Here is a 19,870-nt window from a genome sequence, read left to right as displayed (position 1 = left end):
TTTCCACTCAGATACCATTATTATAAAACCCAAGCAGAACCATTCCCATATCAGAGCATCAACAACAATGGACACACAATGGATTTAGAACATTTATTGCACAATAATCCTAATTAAATATTGTAGCACAGTGGTACCAATAAGTGGTGCTAGTCTATGGATGACTAATGAGCTCACTGTAGCTGCCCATTTTGCTACCATTGCCTCTGAGTACAAACCACTGCATTTGCCATTGCATTGCTACTGAAAATCATTTGTTTAGGTAACAACAAATTTCTTTCTCAAACCAGCATTCCTTCTCGTAGATCTACATTCTATAAATGATTGCAAGTATTATAAATAGGGCTTGGACTTTTCGCTTTTTATTTTCCAAATCTCTACCTCCCTTTAAATGTTAATTAGTAGTTGTTAAGTTGTCTCTGCATCCTAATAAAGAGAAAACTATTAATTACAAACCGGGTTTAAGGTTATTTTTTTCTTTGCTACAAATCAAGGAGATTTTAAATGATGAACTTGCTATTAGTGTACACTCCATACTTGGTATTTTATGCTGAAAAGAAAATTTGTGAGGATAACTCTGTTAAACGAGTGTAAATAAGAAAAGCACAACGATAAACTAGATGAGTGCAAGAATGAAATGCAATTGGATCAGGGATGAACAATGAACGTAATTTGTCACATCTTTTTTAAATAAAAATAAAGCGAAACAGAGTCAGGCGCAGTCAAGATATGAAGGTAAAAACAAGTGACATTATTTTGTAATTAGTTTAAAGGAACATCATGTGATCAAAAATAAAACCTGAAAACTTCAAGCCCTAATTTACAAAATATTGCACTTTTCATATTCCTTTGAGATATTATCCAGGCTTTTTATTGCCTCCAATATGTCCCTGTAGCCTTCAGCTCCATGCATGTTTGGCGCGAGTACAGAACATTTATTATAAGCCCTGCTAACTGTATTCAAACCCTGTTTCATAATTTAAATCATACAGTCGCACTCACTTTGTGCAGCCTGCTGATAACATTAATCTAAAGGATTTCTTTTTTTCAAATCAAAATAAGCTTTCTATTTAGGTATAATTTTAAAAAGGATTGATTGGTGACTCAAAGCTGATTTGAATGCCAAGCCTGGTAAAACAGGAAAGAGAAAGAATATTTTTAGTACAACTTAGGTCATTCTGTTTATTCCTAAACCCCTCCTCGAGTGTTGCTGCTCTTTCTGACAATCATTAAGTTATGGAATGACTGTAACATTCTTGAATTTCTGATTTGTCTCAAAAGAAAAAGGCCTCCATGGTATGGCTAAGACAAAGCTTTTGTCAACTGTTAACACCCTTCATCATGTTAGGATGCCAGATCTACCGAAGTAGGATGCAGCTTATTTAATTCTTTGTTTAAGGATGCTAAAAGTTAATTATTATAAACCCAACGTTTACCCTCTTTATTTTTCTGTGGAATTTTGACATATCTATTTTAAGCTGTTTACAGTGTTGTATATCAAATGTGTTAAACAAGACGTCACTGTCTGCGAAATTAAGTGCAGTTGCCACTAAAAGGTTTTAATGGGGATGTGACATAATTGTACACATTTATTATTATAATATATACAATCGCTTGGTTTACTATTTACAATATGTTTAAACAGTAATATAACAATCAAGAATGCCTTTGTTGCTGTACATTGCTTTCTGTCATCTGCAACATCCAAGGATCTCATTACCTCCAGCAGTCATTCAGAATCAGCACAGCAGAATAAATGGCTTGCATCAAGAGAGTAATAAAAAAAGCCCAGAGTTTTACAGGACTGTAAACCGTGTGACTTGCAATGAAATCTTTTTAGTTATTTTCTTTTCTAAATAACTACACACCATCTATTCTCCTATACACTGTTGTTATTGTTTTATGAGAATAACAATAATACATAATTTGTTATACTATTATTATTAGGCAATTATTTTTTTAAATAATGTATATTGTGAGAAAGTGGGGAATTGCTTTGCCATGTTTGGATCCTTTATCACGGTCTTCTAGTGCAAAAGAAGTGTTCCAGACCACAGCAATTAATAGTTCAAACACAGCAGTTATAGTTCAAACACAGCAGTGTCTGTATATTTATTTATATAAAACAAAATAAACAAACAAAAAACTAACTCCACCAAGGATTACTAACTAAACTTTGACAAGTTTTAACTATAAACTGGACGGCTAAACTGTTTACCGGTAACCAAAAACACTTGTCCACCAAGACAAGTTACATACAGTACACAGTAGCTTTCTTTAAGGTTACAGGAACACAAGTCTATCCACATGTCTACACCTTCACACAGACAACGCCTGTACACTTTAGGGCCTGTTTATATACCTGACTGCATGATCACAGGCAGGTGTCTCTCATTCCATTAGAGCCAGGTGATTCTCATTACCGGCTCTAATTCCAACCTCTAGGTATTCTAGATGTAGTAGTACTACTACCCACTTTAAGCTCACTAACTACATTTTTCCTTTTTCCTCCCCCTACTCTGTCACAATATATATATATGTATATAAAACAATTTAGCAAAATAATTAATAAATAAAACTGATAGATACAATTATACATTTGTTATTATTCTTGGACACCTGGACACTTTTCTGCTCTGCACGCACTTCCTTCTGCAAGACACAGGCTCCAATCATTAATATTGTTGTTTGGCGGTGTGATTTCAGGAGATGGAGCAGCAGTTCGAGAAGGAGAGACTGTCTCTGGAAGAGCAGGAAAACCGACTCCGGCAGCAGCTGGAAAACCTGAGAGAAGAGCTGACAGCCAAACTCAGCACAGCCAACCAGGAGGCAAGTATCCCATCTCTAATATCAATTTACTGCCAAGTGCAGCAGACCAGAGGTAATCAATAATGTCTTGTTATTCGATTAATACTCTTAACAAGGTTGTTAGTTCATGCAGGGGCTCACCTGTCTAAACCCAGTAACCACTTAGGATTAAACAGGGTACAATGTGAAACAGTTCTTATACAATTGAAGATTATACAGTACATTTATTTCTGTCTTTGTTTTATTCCTATCTAAATACACAATTTACTGGGGATGTATATAGATTAAGACTGAAGATGCTATAGAAGAAGCTTGCTAATTAGTAATTTGTGTGCTCTTGGAAAACTCATAGATTCTCCAGAATTTGTACTCTCCTGGTTATCTCGTTCATTGAAGTGGTTTAATTCAGCTTTTTCAGACGGTTAGATTTAACAGTAGTTCTGTAAACTCTTTACAGCAGTGTGGAGTAGTGGTTAGGGCTCTGGACTCCTGACCGGAGGGTTGTGGGTTCAATCCCCAGTGGGGGACACTGCTGTTGTACCCTTGAGCAAGGTACTTTACCTAGATTGCTCCAGTAAAAACCCAGCTGTATAAATGGGTAATTGTATGTAAAATAATGTGATATCTGTATAATGTATGTAAAATAATGTGAATCTGTATAATGTGAAATAATGTAAAAATGTGATATCTTGTAACAATTGTAAGTCGCCCTGGATAAGGGCGTCTGCTAAGAAATAAATAATAATAAATAATAATACTAAGTGCATACCAATCTCAGATCCCTCAGGCAAGTCTTTGAGACCCAAGGAGCACCTCATCCTGTGTTTTTCTAAGAGAAAAAAGTACAGATGGGAAAAAGTATAGTTTGGAAACAAAGGTCCTCACTGTAGCTGGATATCTCACAGTATGTTCTGAGATAATAACTGGGGAACCTGTAACAATAGCACTTGCTTCATGCAAGCATCCCAAACCACATAGGTCGTGCTAGTTTCAGTAGTCTTTAATCTCTCAAGTTCTGATAAACTGCCTACCTCCAGGTGGATGGATATACAAGTGATCCACTTTCCAAAATAAATTACCAAATGTAAGTTACATTCCAATATATTGGTGGAAGGATTGACGCTGGGGTCTAGCGCATCCCTCAATTCAGCTATTAGGTCTAGTATGACCTGCAGAGTGAGACGATACCGCTTTAGCACTGCATCCTCCAGCATCCCAAAGTGACTCTGGGATTGAATATGCGGGGTCTTCTTCATCTTGCCCTTCTCCTCTGAACGTGTTCCTGCCTCTCCTCAACAAGAGCCAAATGTCGCTACATCAGGAAGTGTACCACAGCAGCCATCCTGAAGACAATGACAGGTCTCTGCAGGGGTGTGCTTTTAGTTACTCACTTCTAGCCAGTAAAATCAGACTTTTTGGTGGCTAAACACGATTTACGGCAGCATTATGGGGGTTTTGCACCCGCAAATCAATTTGCACATATCCGTACATCTACCCCATAGGGTCGATGTAGCCAAAGACTGCAATTCATTTGTGGAAAGAAAAAGAGAAACGACTGGGTAATAATGAGCATAATTTCAAATACTAATCAATTTGTATGACTTTAAAATGAATATGTGCAATATTGGATCTTAACCCAGGTGTCTCGTCTACAAGAGCTTGTGAAAAAGAGTGAGCAGGGGCTCGTCTCAGCTGAAGGACACATATCCAGCCTGAAGGACGCCCAGGAAAAGCTGCATAATGAGCTGGACTCAACCAGAGCAAGGCTAAGAGAAACCAGTAACTCCTTAACAGCTCTACAGGTATATAAACCCTTTCCATTATGTTTTGGGGAGTGGATTTAAGGAGATGACACTGATTATTGATTAGCTTAACTGATCAATTTATTTGGTTAATACTTGACTGATTGGCCCAGGGGAGCTCACTGGGATGGATAAATCTTTTCTATGGAGATTTTGGTGGAAGGGATGCTTACTGCTTATAGACAATGGGTTAGATTCTCATGCTCCAAATTGACATTAACAAAAAATAAATAAATAAATCAGATAGGAAAAATGCACCAAATAACTCAGACATTAAATTAGGATCTTGTAATAAGTATAATTGTAATCAGTTATGTCCTTTTAGGTAAAAATTGTGTTGAGGACATTTTGAAATAAATAGCTTTAAGAAGTTTGCCCCATGTAGCAAGAAACAAATGCAATGTCAATTATATAATTGTGCATGCAATGTATTAATATTGTAGTATGTGTCATTGTGATTGGAGTTGTGACAATTTAGGTAATGTCAAACTTTTTAAGGGAATAATATAATATGAGAGAAGCTGAATTAAAGAATACAATGAAGATATAATCATTCTCCATGAATATCTGAATAAATATGGAATTGCTTCCTGAATTGATTTCTGTGGTGTTTATTGAAAAATATTATATTAGAAATGTTTTGTTTTCTTTTTTTGAACAAATCTCTATCGTCTCTGACAATGACATGCATAAGCTTTATAGGCAGATATACTTATATTGCCATATCTTGCTTTAAAGTGTCCATATGGCATTCTATTAAATATCCAAACCAAAATCATTGTTTTATTACTTTTGGCTTTTCTTTTTCTCTAACAGATGTAATAATACCGGTTTCTTTAAATTGTTAGGCCAATGTTTTTGGTTCATTTCACTCTTTTGTTTCACATAGTAATTTAGTTACTTACAGCTTACATTTAACATTGAACTTAAAGTAATGTCAGCATCGAGCAGTGTTAGAATTTATACTTCCATATATGTCTGACATCTAAAAAGCCACTGTACTTGAAACACTGCATCCCCATGACCCTCTTGTACATGATTCCCAAAACCTGGTACAGTATATAAAAAATGCATGTAGTTCATTTTTAAATGTCATTGCTTTTAGCTTGTGTAACTCTCACATAAAACATTGTTTATGGGTCCACAGGGTGAGATGGATAAACAAAGGCAACAGCATGAAGCAAGGCTAATTTCAATTAAAGAAGAGGAAAAGCTTAAAATAGACAAAGTGGCACTGGAGCTGGAGTTGAAATGGACAGAAACTCTAAGGTATACAGTTCTACAGGACATACTGGGGCCTATTCACAAAACTTTTAACACTGATTTAATGAATGCTTTATTAAGGACTGTTTTTTTTTTTTTTTAAAGGCCATTTTAATGAAATAATTTGTATTTCATTAAACTTTAAATGATTGAGAGAGGGTTTTGTTAGCCTATTCTCATTTTTCAAAGCACCCTAAGAGAATTGTAAACTTCAAAAAGTTCCAGAAACTTTGCTTGGCTGCATTACTTCAGAACTCTTCTGTGTAGATAGATGGTACTGTTCAGAGATTATGAAATTATCAAAAAAGGTCAGCACTGTGGGAAAGTGATTAATTTCCCTATAACAAGCACAAGCAGTATTAATGAACAAATATATATGAGCATGTATTTAAGCTGCGTCCGTATATTTACAAGAAATATCTGTTAAAAAATGACAGGCATAAATCTTAAAATTGACTTAAAATTGTCTTAGTCCAGTTGAACACCAAATTATATAGTAACATAGATTGAAATTATATCAATATTTACATGGCATGCATATTTGCTGAAATTACAAGTGGACATGAGAATGGCATTAATTAATTGTCCAATCTTATGACCATATGAAGAATAGTACTGGTATGTGAACAGGCAGTTTTGTTGCCTGATTTTGCAGGCTGTGACAGGGTAGCATCACTGGCAAGGCTCGTTCCCGGCAGGAGAACGACCCGGTAGTTAAAGTGCTGTTGCACTCGTTTATTAAACAAATAAATAAACAGGAACAAACAAACAACGGCACAAGGGCCAAAATAAACAGTTCAAACAAAACACTACTGTCAGGCTGGGCATTCGCCTTCACTGATCAATATACACATAAAACAAACAACACAGTGTTCACTCCCCAACTCCCTCCTATATACCATGTGGCTGGAGCCAAATTAACTATCAATCATTCAATTAAGGCTCTGGCCACATTCTCGCATGTATTCTGGCAGGGAGAAATTTAACCCCTCCCTGCCAACCCAATATTCCCCCCCCCCCCCCCCTTTAGACTTTTTAAAGCCTATCTGTGGCTTTAGTGTTTTGTACAAATAAAGCAAGCCAGTTGATAGAAGACATCACCATACCTCTTCTTCTGGTAGCAGCTTGTCAGATTGTTATTACTGATAATTAACTGTACTGAAAATATTTAATGTAGAGTTCTGGGAGATACTACTGTCTGATCGATTTAGGATCAACTTTGTTGTTGTAGTTTTTGAAACAAACGCAGTTTATGTTGGTAAAATAATGATCTGTAATAAAATCTCGAACATTAATTAACTTAACAGACTATTTTAAAAATGAAATTAGGACATTATTGTCATGTCTTAGTACAAGTAATTTGAATATTACCAGTAGAAATTAGTTCCTTCCCTTTTCTCATCAATGAAGACAAAGAGCTAGCTGCAGCTGTAATGTATGTTATCCTATTCTATGAGCATCTTTAGCAGTGTTATAAACAAAAATTATTACAGGAGCAACCTTTTCAGAACATATCGTCGAAGAGATGTTTTAATTTATTTTTAAAACTGTAACGAATGTACTATTTAACTACATAATTGCTATATATGTATAGAAAAATCTGTGTTACTGCCTAAATACATGTAAAAAATGTCACAATAAAAAATGTAAGTGCAATATACTTATTCTACTTTACAATTTTGGAAAAAAATATACTCCCCAGCCACACCTAAAAAAATGTGGTGAGCACATTTCAAATCTGCCGGATTACAAACTAAATGTGCAGCAGTCCACACCACCAAACCACAGCACATTTGCACTGGTCATCTTTGCAGGGAGTCTGAAAAAGACGCCCTGCAACAAGGATTGGAGCATGAAGACTAAATTTCTCCTTCGCACCCTGAGAGGATGGCAAAGATCACATTGCTATTATTATTTATTTCTTAGCAGACGCCCTTATCCAGGGCGATTTACAATCGTAAGCAAATACATTTCAAGTATCACAGTACAAGTAATAATACAATTAAGAGCAAGATAAATACAATGACTTTGGTTCAATCAAGTACAAGTGTGACAAAATACAATTCAATAATACAGCAGATAACAGTGTCAGTGATAGTTACATCATGATATGATTAAATACAAAATACTACAGATTAAACACTTGGCAGATTACAGTACTCTGAAGTACAGGATTAAATGCAGTAAAATAGGGGGCAGATAAGAGCAAGTAAAGCACATTTAAGGAAGGGTGATAAGTGTCCCAGGGGAAAAACAGAGTTCTACAGGTGCTGTCTGAAGAGGTGAGTCTTAAGGAGGCGCCGGAATGTGGTCAGGGACTGGGCAGTCCTGACATCTGTAGGAAGGTCATTCCACCACTGCGGAGCAAGGGTGGAGAAGGAGCGGGCTCTGGAGGCAGGGGAGCGTAGAGGAGGTAGAGCCAGTCTTCTAGCCAGTCTTGCTGTACAGTAGTACTTTTATGGCATTCACGAAACAAACAAACCAAAAATAGTTTTTTTCCCAAAATGTTCAGTTCAAACCATGGAACATCTTCACATTTTGATTTCAGACAAGAGTGTAAAAAACTGCGTGAGGAGTTGAGAGAGGACCATGAAGAGGATAAGAAGTCAATCATGACTCGGCTCTCCCAGCAGAAGCAGCAGGAGATGAATGCAGCCAGGGAGAGCTGGCAGAAGAAGATGGAGGACCTCCTTGACCAGGTAATCACATCTGCTAACAGCATATCATTCCCATTCTCAACTGAAACACAACAATGAGTTAACAATAGTTTACAATGCAAATATTGTACAGTAATTTGAAGACCTTCAGTATTTAAAGGAAAGTACCTTTTCCTCATACCTTTTTATAGTGTTTGCAATTGCTCTGAGTGGGTCCAAGAGCTTTTTCTCAAACTGTGAGTTATATTTAAATTTCCCTATAGCCTGAATAAAGTGCTTCTAGTTGTTTTTAAAAGGCCAGAATCTGACATCTCTCCTGTCTTCCCCATTTCGATAAATGTCTATCATTTACTCAATTAAACTCTCTGACAATGGCAATTTGTTTCTATTTGCACTTTAAGGATCTCAGGTGGTTGTAATCAATGCTAACATTTGATTATTTTATGGTATGCAAAATTGTAACTAAGAATGTATTCGTTTTTATTTTTATTATTTTTTTTTTATTTCTTATATCTGGCAATCATCTATAACTCAGTGCTACACATGTAATCAGTATGTTAACCCTAACCCTAAACCATTCTGGTAAACACTGAGAATATTTTAAAATATTTGTTCTGTAATTCAAGAACTCTTAAACTGTGATAAAGAGTTAAACACAAAGGGGCAGGCTTGTTGGGCCTAAAGACGGCTTCCTTTTCCTAAAATATGTAATTTTGTTATATTGTTTGTGAGGCACATAGTGTAATTATAAATAGATAATAATACACATGTGGCAGGGCTGAAAAGCGTATTTTAGTTTTGTTTATTTCCATTCTGTGCTTAGGACATGCTACCTGCTGTGTTTGGTTGCGAGAAAAGCAGGCTGTGATTGGCCAATTGCAGATCCCTAGCAGGTGGGCGTGTCCTGGTGGATCCATCTCATGATAAATGGGGTCATCTGACACACCTCAAACAGTGTTACCAGATTGGGCTGGTTCACGCCCAAATGGGCTTGTATTTTTTTTATTGTGTGTGAAAAAATGGCTTTGGGCGGGTGCCTAATTTTTGGGCTAGTTTTGGGCATTTGTGCAGGTATTACATTTGGATATATATAGCTTTAAAGTTTTAATGATATTTGTAAGCAAAATACTAAGCTATATGATACACAACCCTTACTGTTTACATCACTGTTGCTCATCATTGTAACGATAACACACATCAATATCTGTGGATATGACGTACATTCCATTATGGGTAGTGTATTACTTTGGGCTACAAACGTAGCACTTTCTAAAAGGCAACAGGTCTGGTAACAGGCGTTATTGCAAAAGAGAATTTGTTCTGAAGGGTTTTACTTGATTAAAGAAAAGGAATGATTGATTGATTTGTATTTCAAGTGAAAGTTTAGTAATTATAAGGGATCCTAGTTTTCAACAATAAAAAAACCCTGAAATTCTCAGATATTCCACAATTAAAATAAAAGGCTAAAACTGAGTCATTGTCCACAAACATTACTACTGTATAACAGTTAACACAGGAAGTATTTATTGGTACACTTTCAAATTCGAAGGAAGTTACAAGCTCACCAGAGTGCCATCAATCAATAATATTGTAGCGTTTTGCAGGAGACAGAAAACAGGAGGACATGCTTATTCTTTGTTCAGATCTTTTCTTCTATTCGGATGCTAACTTGCACCTGCCAGAGTCCACAGCTCTGTCAGCAACAAAGAATTCAAACAGGAACACAGCAACCATGGCAACCAAACAAAAACAACACATAAAATGCCAGCGCAACGCCTTTTATAATCTTAGCTCCACCCCTTTATTCTAATAGGGTACCGGAGCTTACATATCCCATTGGTCCTCAGCTGCACACTTCCGGCCAATGGGAACACACGGAACAGGTGCACACACAGTGACTCACAGACAGGACCAATCACAGGGGAGACACAGACTATGCACTACAAGCAGGCAAAGACTACACAGACAGACAGAGGCACACAAAACCAGCGGCGGGAAGGAAACACAATTACCGCAGGAATTACAGTACACAAACACAGTGGAAATACAGTACAAAAGCACAAACGCACGGATCGCTACAATATAAAGAAAGGTACCATTTTACTTTAAACATTACAAATACGTCTCTGTACTAATAATAAAAAAACAAAAATAGTTTTCGTATTAATTATCTCGAGTTAGTCCGGATGGCTATTGCCAAATTCATTGACCTGATATTTAGGGGTGATTTTTATCGTTTTCAGCATCTTTAAACAGCTTGTTGAGTAGTAAAAATGCACCGGATACTGAAATAAACTGCAGCTACTATTCAGCATAAATGTGACACTGACAGTGCGCCTCGTTCAACCTTGACCTCTGTACACCAGAAGCAGTTTTATTGAACAAGTATGTTTACTAAATGTAAAACTGCCTGTGTTGATGATTATATATAAATAAGTGTATTGATTTGGTTATCAAACAACCAAAAAAAGCCTTGCATGTTTTTTGCAAGCTTAAAACTAAAAATTCTACGACAGCATAGAAAATCTGTGTTTTTCTGTGTTATTCCACAGCAAATGGATTCCTAGGAACCCTGGTAATTTAGCACATAAAATACAAAAAAGTTACAATGGGGATCAACATCAGAGGTGATTGTGATGTCACAACTTATGCTCCTGATTGGGCGGGTTTTCAGGAAGAAGTGGGCGGGTTTTTGTAAATAGTTGGCAAACCTGACCTCAAAGCGGGTGAAAATCCAAACAATCAGGACCATCCACGCTACAACAATACCAAACCTTTAAAAGCCCAAATCCTCTGATCTCTGTGTTTAATCTGAATCGGATCTCCATGAGTATAGCCAAAAACCTCTGACCACCGCGCGTGAACCCAGCGATTAGTTCAGGGATTTTAAATCTCACAAGTTTGTCAGCCGGACCTCTTTGAATAGCGGAGTAGCGCTCATGGTATTTGCATCACCTTTCGTTTTGTAGTTTATTTTTCACAGTGTTTTATTTAGCATTTTGTATTTCTGTTCATTGTTTACACTGCTGTATAGTGACAGCCATGGCAACTACCATTGCTGTTACCAGCCTGCACCTGCAGTCTTCAGTGTTCCTATCTAAATAAATCCTGCGCCCCCAACTGTTCGCGGATAACCCACACCCCCTGTCACAACACTAAATGTTTTTAGGATGTTCAAGGTTTTTTTTTGCAGTTTCTTCAATTTAGAAAAAATGTTTTGCAGTCTTTATGAATAGGGACTACCTTCCCTCTTGGGTGTCACAGAAAGAGGGTTTCATTCTGGCCAATTTACTTCACTCTGGCTTCTAGCTAGCTTGACAGCAGTACACTGTCCATAATGCCACTCACAAACACATTATAAAAGACATTAACAATGATTTATTTTTAAATAATAAAACTCACTGTGTTTTATATTGTTTCAGTTCTATCCAGTCAATTTCAGTTATTTCAGTGAACATGCATTTTTTTGTTGCTCTGAAGTCCTTAATGTATGTCCTTGGATTATTTCTTCATTATAGTCCTTTGTTTATCGGTACATTTATCTCCCTTTTATTTGTTTTGCTCAGTTGATTTCAAAATGTTTCCCCTTATTCCTATGGTCTTTCTTCATAGCGGCAAAATCTTGGTGAAGCTTTACATAAATCAATCAGTAATGTAAGTGAAATGCACTTACAAACTTGCTGCTTCGCACTTACTGGTCTTTCTGTGTATTTTGCATGTTGGCAATGCAAAACTCTTCTGAAGCTTGAGTATAAAAGCAGGATTATTTTGTATTTAATGATTTGCCATTCAGCTTTTGCAGTGTTTGCTCCATTTCATTGTGTCTAGTTCTCAAGTTCATGTTCTTTTGTTTTGAATCTGCCAATTTGTGTTAGGCTTGTAGTGACTAATATGCAAAATAAACCTGAGGGCCTTATTCAATTGATCTAAACAGCAACAGGTATTTACATTGTCTCTTTGAAGGAACGTGCCAAAGGACTAAATGCATGTTTGCTATAGATGATGGAGTTGTAAGAGTATGGTGTTAAATAAGATGTTCATAAGATCAATTGAATGGGGTCCTAAATGTTAAATGAATGGAACTAACAAGCAAAGATTATCAGAGAGTGTGCATGAACAGCAATTACGTTAATAAGGTTTTACATTTATGTTATTTACTTACCTTCAGACACCAATGCATGAGCGCACAGAAGCCTGCATTTTTTACACATTGTTTACATATATATATATATATATATATATATATATATATATATATATATATATATATATATATATATATATATATATATATATATATATATACTGTATATCTATCAATCTCTAAGTGTGGAGTAGTGGTTAGGGTTCTGGACTCTTGACCGGAGGGTTGTGGGTTCAATCCCAGGTGGGGGACACTGCTGCTGTACCCTTGAGCAAGGTACTTTACCTAGATTTCTCCAGTAAAAACCCAACTGTATAAATGGGTAATTGTATGTAAAAATAATGTGATATCTTGTAACAATTGTAAGACGCCCTGGATAAGGGCGTCTGCTAAGAAATAAATAAATAAATAATAATGACACTAATATCAATGTCCCACTTTATGTATCGGCTACTTCAGATGCATGTACTTGAAGTAAAACAAAATCCAGAATAAGGTACAACAGTAAAGTTAAATGAGTCCTTTCAGTGCTAGTTGTTACCAATTTAATCCACTGAAACATCTCCCTACAGGGGGAAATAAACACGCAAAGAATCTGCTTAAAAATCTTCGATTAAAACAACTGCAGAATTTGTAAACGTGTTTAAGGTAAATACAGTGAACCGTGACATTGCAATTTCAAAACTGAAAGGGGTAGAACAAAGTAGTATTAAAAAAAAAAAATATATATATATATATATATATATATATATATATATATATATATATATATATATATATATATATATATATATATATATATATATTATAAACATATGCCTGATATGTGTTTATCATTAGGACAGGGTTTTGTGTTTAGATGTGGCTGACATGTCTTCCTTTTTTTGTTCAATTTGACCCAGATCTCCTTACTGAAGCAGAGTCTGGAAATGCAACTTTCGCAGTCCCAGAATTCCCTTCACCAGCTGCAGGCTCAGTTCAACCAGGAGCGAGAGCACCTCAACCAGCAGCTCCAGGAGATGGAGGGGGAGCATCAGCGCCAGGAGAGATCCCTGGAAGAAGCCCACTGCATTGACTTGCACAACATGGAGGAGGCCAAAGCACAAGAACTGAAGGTATTGGCCATTACTATTTTGCACTATGTCTCCCAGTAATTTAGACATGACAGGTTTATTTTAATGAACTGAACAATTGCGGATCTAAGTACAGCCGACCTGTGTATATTAATCCAGTGATTGGTATGTGTGCTTTTAATTCATACAACATTGCTGTCTTTCTAAGAAATGCAGTATATTGTTTATTTCTAACTTATGGATGATATTTTTCTTCATTACTGTGCTATTAAGTCACAAGGTCAGTGCAGATTCTTACTGTATTGTCACTCTGAACAAGATTGATTCTCAGTAATCAATTATGCGGTTACTGTAACTGTAAGCTTAGTAGTAGAATTTACTTTCACAGCTACACATGTTTCAGTAAGCCAATTACAGGACATATGTTGGCTGGACTAATTAAAACTAGAAAACTGTCTTGTCAAGTTTGTGAACATTTAAACATGGGAAGATGATGGCCAAAATACATAGTGCAATTGCAGTAGAAATCCTCTCGTGCTGGGCTAAAGAATGAATCCTGAAAATTAAGCAACTAGTCAACGGTTTGTTGTTGAAGAGGGAAAACTGTTTTTAGGATTACTTGCTTCAGCAGGTACACAACACTCTCACAAACTATTACCATCTCTGAAGTAGCAGACATGGAAAATGAAAAAAGTGCAGTTCCTCTTCCCTGACCAACACCAGGATCTTTGCTTATCAATTGTTTAACATAATAATGTCTTTATAAACTAAATAGAATTTATCTCTTGAATTACTGTGCTAAACTCTTTAAGCAATGGTTTCTTCAATCAACTGGCTTATTTTGGAAGTACTATTACAACATTGCAGAAGAATATTTTGTCAAAAACATGTTTTTTATAGCTTAAAATGGTGTGTGTGTGGCCCCCCAAATATTCTTTGACAAAATATTGTTCAGCGATTTTATAATAGTATGTCTGAAATAAGTCAGTTGATTGAAGAAATCATTGCTAAGTTTCCCAAAATATTGCAATAATTTGGTTTGTAATATTATTATTAAACTCTGGCAGATAATGAATGACCTGCGGGTTGTTGGGAGCCAGACCACCCCATCAGGTCTCTGCCAGTTACAGACCTCAGTCATTAATGCTTAAATACAAATCTGGTTTATTTGCTGCATGTGATAGAACTATGGGTTTATGTTACATGGCACGAGTCCAAAACCCAACTACATTTTCTGTAAGTCATTTTCATGAATGTTGAGTGCATAGTAAGCTGGATAAAACCTGAATTACAAATGCATTGCAGGACAACATACAGGATGCTTAAGATTAAAATAATTCAACTATATCCAAGTATAAAAACTTTAAAAAAATCCTGATCCTGTCTTTTGTTTTGCAGGAGCTGGATGAGAGGTTGAGACTGCAGCACTATGAAGAACTGCACTGTCTGAAAGAGGCCCACAGGCAGAGTATTGACACCCTGAAACAGCAATCAGAGCAAGAGCTCCAGACACTCCGCTTCGAGCTGGAAGATGAAGGCAAAGCAATGCTTGGTACGCATAGTTTGCAGACAGTTCATTTTTAAGCAATAAACCACAGGATTTTTCACAGTGGTTGTCTTAAGAAAGAATTATAAGCTAATTGTTTTAGTTTAGTAAATCCAATGGTTCTATGTTTTTTAATTCCAATGGCTTAATGTCTTTAACGATCCAGTTTTATATAAAAAAAAAAAAAAATAATCAAATAGATCTTATTAATCTGAACACAAAACTGACAGACTTGATGCTGATTAGGTCTGCAACTTTTAATGTATTATCTATGGTAATTGGGGGGGGGGGGGGGGGCGACGGGACACAAGGGACATTCTAAATATATCAACCAATGTTTGATCCTGTTCAATAAACCTGCTAATGTTTATATAGTCAGTGGCTTAGCAGAGAATTAACCCCAGACTGCCTTAAAGAGTAAGTAGTGGGGTTCTGAAAAATATAGCGTTATACATCCCCACGTGTTGCTACAAAGGTGTAAATAACGTACCTGTGATTTTTCTTTTCATTGTTTTTACACTTATAAATTGTTTCAAAGCTCTTTTCAAAATGGCCGCTCTAGTGCACTGACAGTGTAAGGATTATTGCCCATCACGGGTAACGCAGCAATAATGATCCATGATGTACGGAATGGAACAGAAAAGCCAGAGCACTTGTTGTTAACCCCAGTGCACTAGAGCAGCCATTTTGAAAAGAGCTTTGAAACATAGTTTAAAGTTGTAAATGTAAAAAGTTGTCAGGATGTTAACAATGAAAAGAAAAATGACAGGTACGTTATTTAAACAGTTGTAGCAACATGTGGGGATCTATAACGCTATATTTTTCAGAATCCCCCAACTTGCTCTTTAATGTTATGTCATTTTTACATTTACCACGTTACTATTTTCACATAACTAGCTATGTTTTTTGGTAACTGTTTCAAGATCTTTCTAATGTACTTTGTCAATTCTTACTAGCCTCTTTACGCTCAGAGTTGAACCATCTGCACGCATCTGCAATAGAACACTTGAGACAGACCCATCAGCAGGAAACAGCAGCTGCTAAGTTGGAACTAGAGAACGCATTGGAACAGAGCAGACGGCAGGTATGCAGAACTACTTATACCTACTTGGAGATATCAAAGAGCAGATTTCACAATGTTATGTGCAGGCATGCATGCTTATTGTGTTTTAGATTACATATTTTTCCTTATAGTTGACTGAGCAAAATGTACAAGCCATATAAAATGTTAGCGCCCTGCTCATTGTCTTTGATTTCCTAATTCCTAAAAAATAATGTTGGATTTTGAACTGTTGAATAGATGATATGCCTTTCTGGAAAGAGGAGAACAAAGACAATTCTTGATCATCTTACAATTGAAGATATCATTAAAAAAAGAAATAATTTGCAATGCATGCCAGGGTGTCCTCGGCTCACCTCGCACCAGCGACCCCTGTAGTCTGGCCGGGCACCTGCGGGCTTGCCTGTAAGCTGCCCAAGAGCTGCGTTGTCCTCCGACACTGTAGCTCTTGGGTGGCTATATGGTGAGTCTGCAGTGTGAAAAAAAGCAGTCGGCTGACGGCACATGCTTCGGAGGACAGTGTGTGTTCGTCTTCGCCCTCCCGAGTCAGTGCAGGGGTGGTAGCGGTGAGCTGAGCCTAAAAATAATTGGCCATTCCAAATTGGGAGAAAATAATAAAAAATAATTGGCAATGACTACATTTAAAAAATATATATTTATCTCCTGCTACTTTCACATTTAAATAACTGTTTTATGGTTAGATACAATTCAAGTCAGAAGCTGGTTTAAAACCTGGTTTATAATACATGCCTGAATGAATTTCTGCTGTGGAAAACTAAGTGACAGATTTTAGGACACTTTTTGACAATACAGCTCCTGTGAATTAAAAAAAGAAGCCACAGTGATCCAAGGCAAGGACCCAAGAGTTACAGAGGAAAGAAAAACACTGTACAATATAAATTCAAAAATGCATATATGGCAAGTTTCATTAAATCATTGACAGAAGATGGACACCTGAAAATTCTCAGGAGTGATCAATTAGGATGGGGCCATTTTGTTATCCTCAAGGGGAAATGCTACATATCAAAATTAAAAGATTGTGACAAGATGATGTTTATGCTGTATAAAGATATGGGAATGAGTGGAGATATTCCTTGAATCTGAAACAGCACTTCAGTTTCAAGTATATGTCATTTTAGGAGAATATTAGTTTTTTAATATCTCTAGAAAGTTTTATTTTATTTTCAGATCATCTTCCCATTTTGTCTACAGTGTGTAATCCTTCTTGTTTTACTCAAAAATGTTCTTTTAAAACTATCTATGGCTGTGTTTACAACAGGAAAACGGACTGGTATGGTGTTGTCGTACCTTTGTAGTACAATACTTTTTTATTTTTTATTTGCCTGCTTTATTAGGAGGATTTACAATAAACTTGTCTATGTCCTAAGTGGGCATCATTGTAGTTTAATTGAAGTGGGGGCTATCCTGAGTAATTCTGAAGTCAAGCATTTCAGTTCAATGGAGTGCTGCATGAATGTCCTGTGTGACTCCCTACTGAAGTCATCTTTTAAATTGGTTTTAACAGGTAGAATTCGTCCCCCTCTGTAAACCTGTGTCAGTCATAATGTATGGCTGCTTTGAATATCCCCTCAATGCATAGTTCAAATCCTGCCTCTCTTTTTTTATTATTGTTATTTTTTTGTATTTAAATGTAATTAATACAGGCAATGCATGCTTTTGAATTGTGAATTTTATAATATACAGTAACATTTATTTGTATAAACAAAAACAAAGGGAATAAACAAAGGAGGCTGTGTGGTCCAGTGGTTAAAGAAAAGGGCTCAAATCCCACCTCAACCACTGACTGATTGTGGGACCCTGAGCAAGTCACTTAACCTCCTTGTGCTCCGTCTTTCGGGTGAGACGTAATTGTACGTGACTCTGCAGCTGATGCATAGTTCACACACCCTAGTCTCTGTAAGTCGCGTTGGATAAAGGCGTCTGCTAAATATACAAATAATAATAAATGATTATAATGTAACAAAAAAAGGATGAATATTAATCTATCAATCAATGCATCTTTTAACAATGTACGTAAAATGGGAAGATATGAAATAAGCAATTAAGGCTTGCATTTCCTGTGTTACAATTATATTTATTGAAAAAATATATAAAACTAGAGTTGCTAGCAACTATAAAGGCTTCCAAGCAGTTATCGTGAAATGTAAGCGCATTGGTTATTATAGATGAAACGTTATCATCACAACTGTGCTAACTGTGTAAGTTTTGGCACAAATATAAGAATACTTTTTAAAATTCCCCGAAATTGTCATTAAATCTAAGATGGCTGCCACACCATGTGACCAAAGGCCGCCATATTGACCACGGCACGACATCCCATAGTCCTCTACATCCATGTCAAATTTCATGCATTTTGGTGCAACCGATCAGAAGTTATAGGCAGTTTTATAGCCAGGTTCTTATGTTGATGATGTCATACATCACTGTTTGACCTTAAAGAGAGGTCAGAGGTCACCGGCGATGACATTTTTTCATAGAGCACATATGACTTCCTATACGTGTTCCATTATAACTTTGACCCTGTCGGCACGCCCTAGGAGTTAAAATTTCAATGTAAATTCCAATATGGTCGTCGCGCCGTTTGAGCAATTGGTTTCAATCTTCAGCAGTTATTACTTTCCAACGGTCTGTACAATTATGTTGACACTGAAGAGCATAAGTGCAACAGTGTTCTTGTTATAGGTTGCAAAAGTTTTTTTACAATTATCAATATGGCCGCCAAACCATGTGACCAAAATGTGTCATTTTCATATCACCAGTACTTTACGTGAGTCTCTATGGTCATATAAAGTTTCATGACTGTAGTGTGTTGCACCTTGGATTTATGCACGAATGTATGAAAATAGAGCGGTCGTGAAATGGTTATTTGCACGCCGCGGCCATGTTTTTTAGCGAAAAAGCGTGGATTTTACAAATGGTAGAAAGGACCTGGTCATGAACATGCGTTCCAATTTAGGTGTCGATTGACTTTGTGGTTTAAGACAAGAAGATTGTTGAATATTTGGCGCCAATCCAGCATAGTGGGCAAAGTAATTTTTCAATCGACCTTGACTGAACATGTGTTTTTTATAGGCCATTGCTGCACTATCTGCTGCCATTATCACAGTTCCACATTAAGTTGTTTTTAAAGGCAAGAGTTTTGAAAAATTCCCCAAATTTCCACGAAATCCAATATGGCGGTCGAACCATGTGACTTTTTCATTCGGGGACGCCAGTCTGGTTGTCCAGCCATAGGCATCTACTTACTTATGCGTTTTTATAACTCTGCGATGATGTTTGGGAAGAAAAATAATAATAATAATAAACACAATAGGCTTGCCAGCCTTTGGCTGGGAAGCCTAATAAAAATATAAAAGAGATGTGGGCGTCGAACCATGAACTACTGGTTATTTTACCACTCTAACGAACCTGTAGTGTTTGTTGAATGCATAAAGTCCGACCTCCTGTATTATAAAATCTGTCATCATACAGAATAAGTTTGCTTCTATTCTATTAT

The 19,870-nt window shown here is 36.5% G+C and overlaps 1 protein-coding gene across 7 annotated transcripts in view; it reads left to right on the top strand.

Moving 5' to 3' along the window:
* LOC117410414 (protein FAM184A-like) overlaps positions 1 to 19,870 on the top strand; it is a 75,048-nt gene that overhangs the window by 31,869 nt on the left and 23,309 nt on the right. For 5 of the 7 annotated variants that reach the window (XM_034016929.3, XM_034016930.3, XM_034016936.3 and 2 more), the window contains 8 exons: positions 2,707 to 2,829; positions 4,449 to 4,610; positions 5,758 to 5,879; positions 8,422 to 8,572; positions 12,143 to 12,184; positions 13,577 to 13,789; positions 15,146 to 15,299; positions 16,250 to 16,377. In XM_034016929.3, coding sequence (XP_033872820.3) covers positions 2,707 to 2,829; positions 4,449 to 4,610; positions 5,758 to 5,879; positions 8,422 to 8,572; positions 12,143 to 12,184; positions 13,577 to 13,789; positions 15,146 to 15,299; positions 16,250 to 16,377 — 1,095 coding nt within the window. The remainder of the gene's footprint in view (positions 1 to 2,706; positions 2,830 to 4,448; positions 4,611 to 5,757; positions 5,880 to 8,421; positions 8,573 to 12,142; positions 12,185 to 13,576; positions 13,790 to 15,145; positions 15,300 to 16,249; positions 16,378 to 19,870) is intronic. The other 2 variants (XM_034016934.3, XM_034016933.3) reach the window with 1 other exon arrangement.

Source organism: Acipenser ruthenus, chromosome 6 (genome assembly GCF_902713425.1).
Source record: "Acipenser ruthenus chromosome 6, fAciRut3.2 maternal haplotype, whole genome shotgun sequence".
In the NCBI taxonomy this organism is placed as follows: domain Eukaryota; kingdom Metazoa; phylum Chordata; class Actinopteri; order Acipenseriformes; family Acipenseridae; genus Acipenser; species Acipenser ruthenus.
This window is presented reverse-complemented; position numbering and strand designations above follow the sequence as displayed.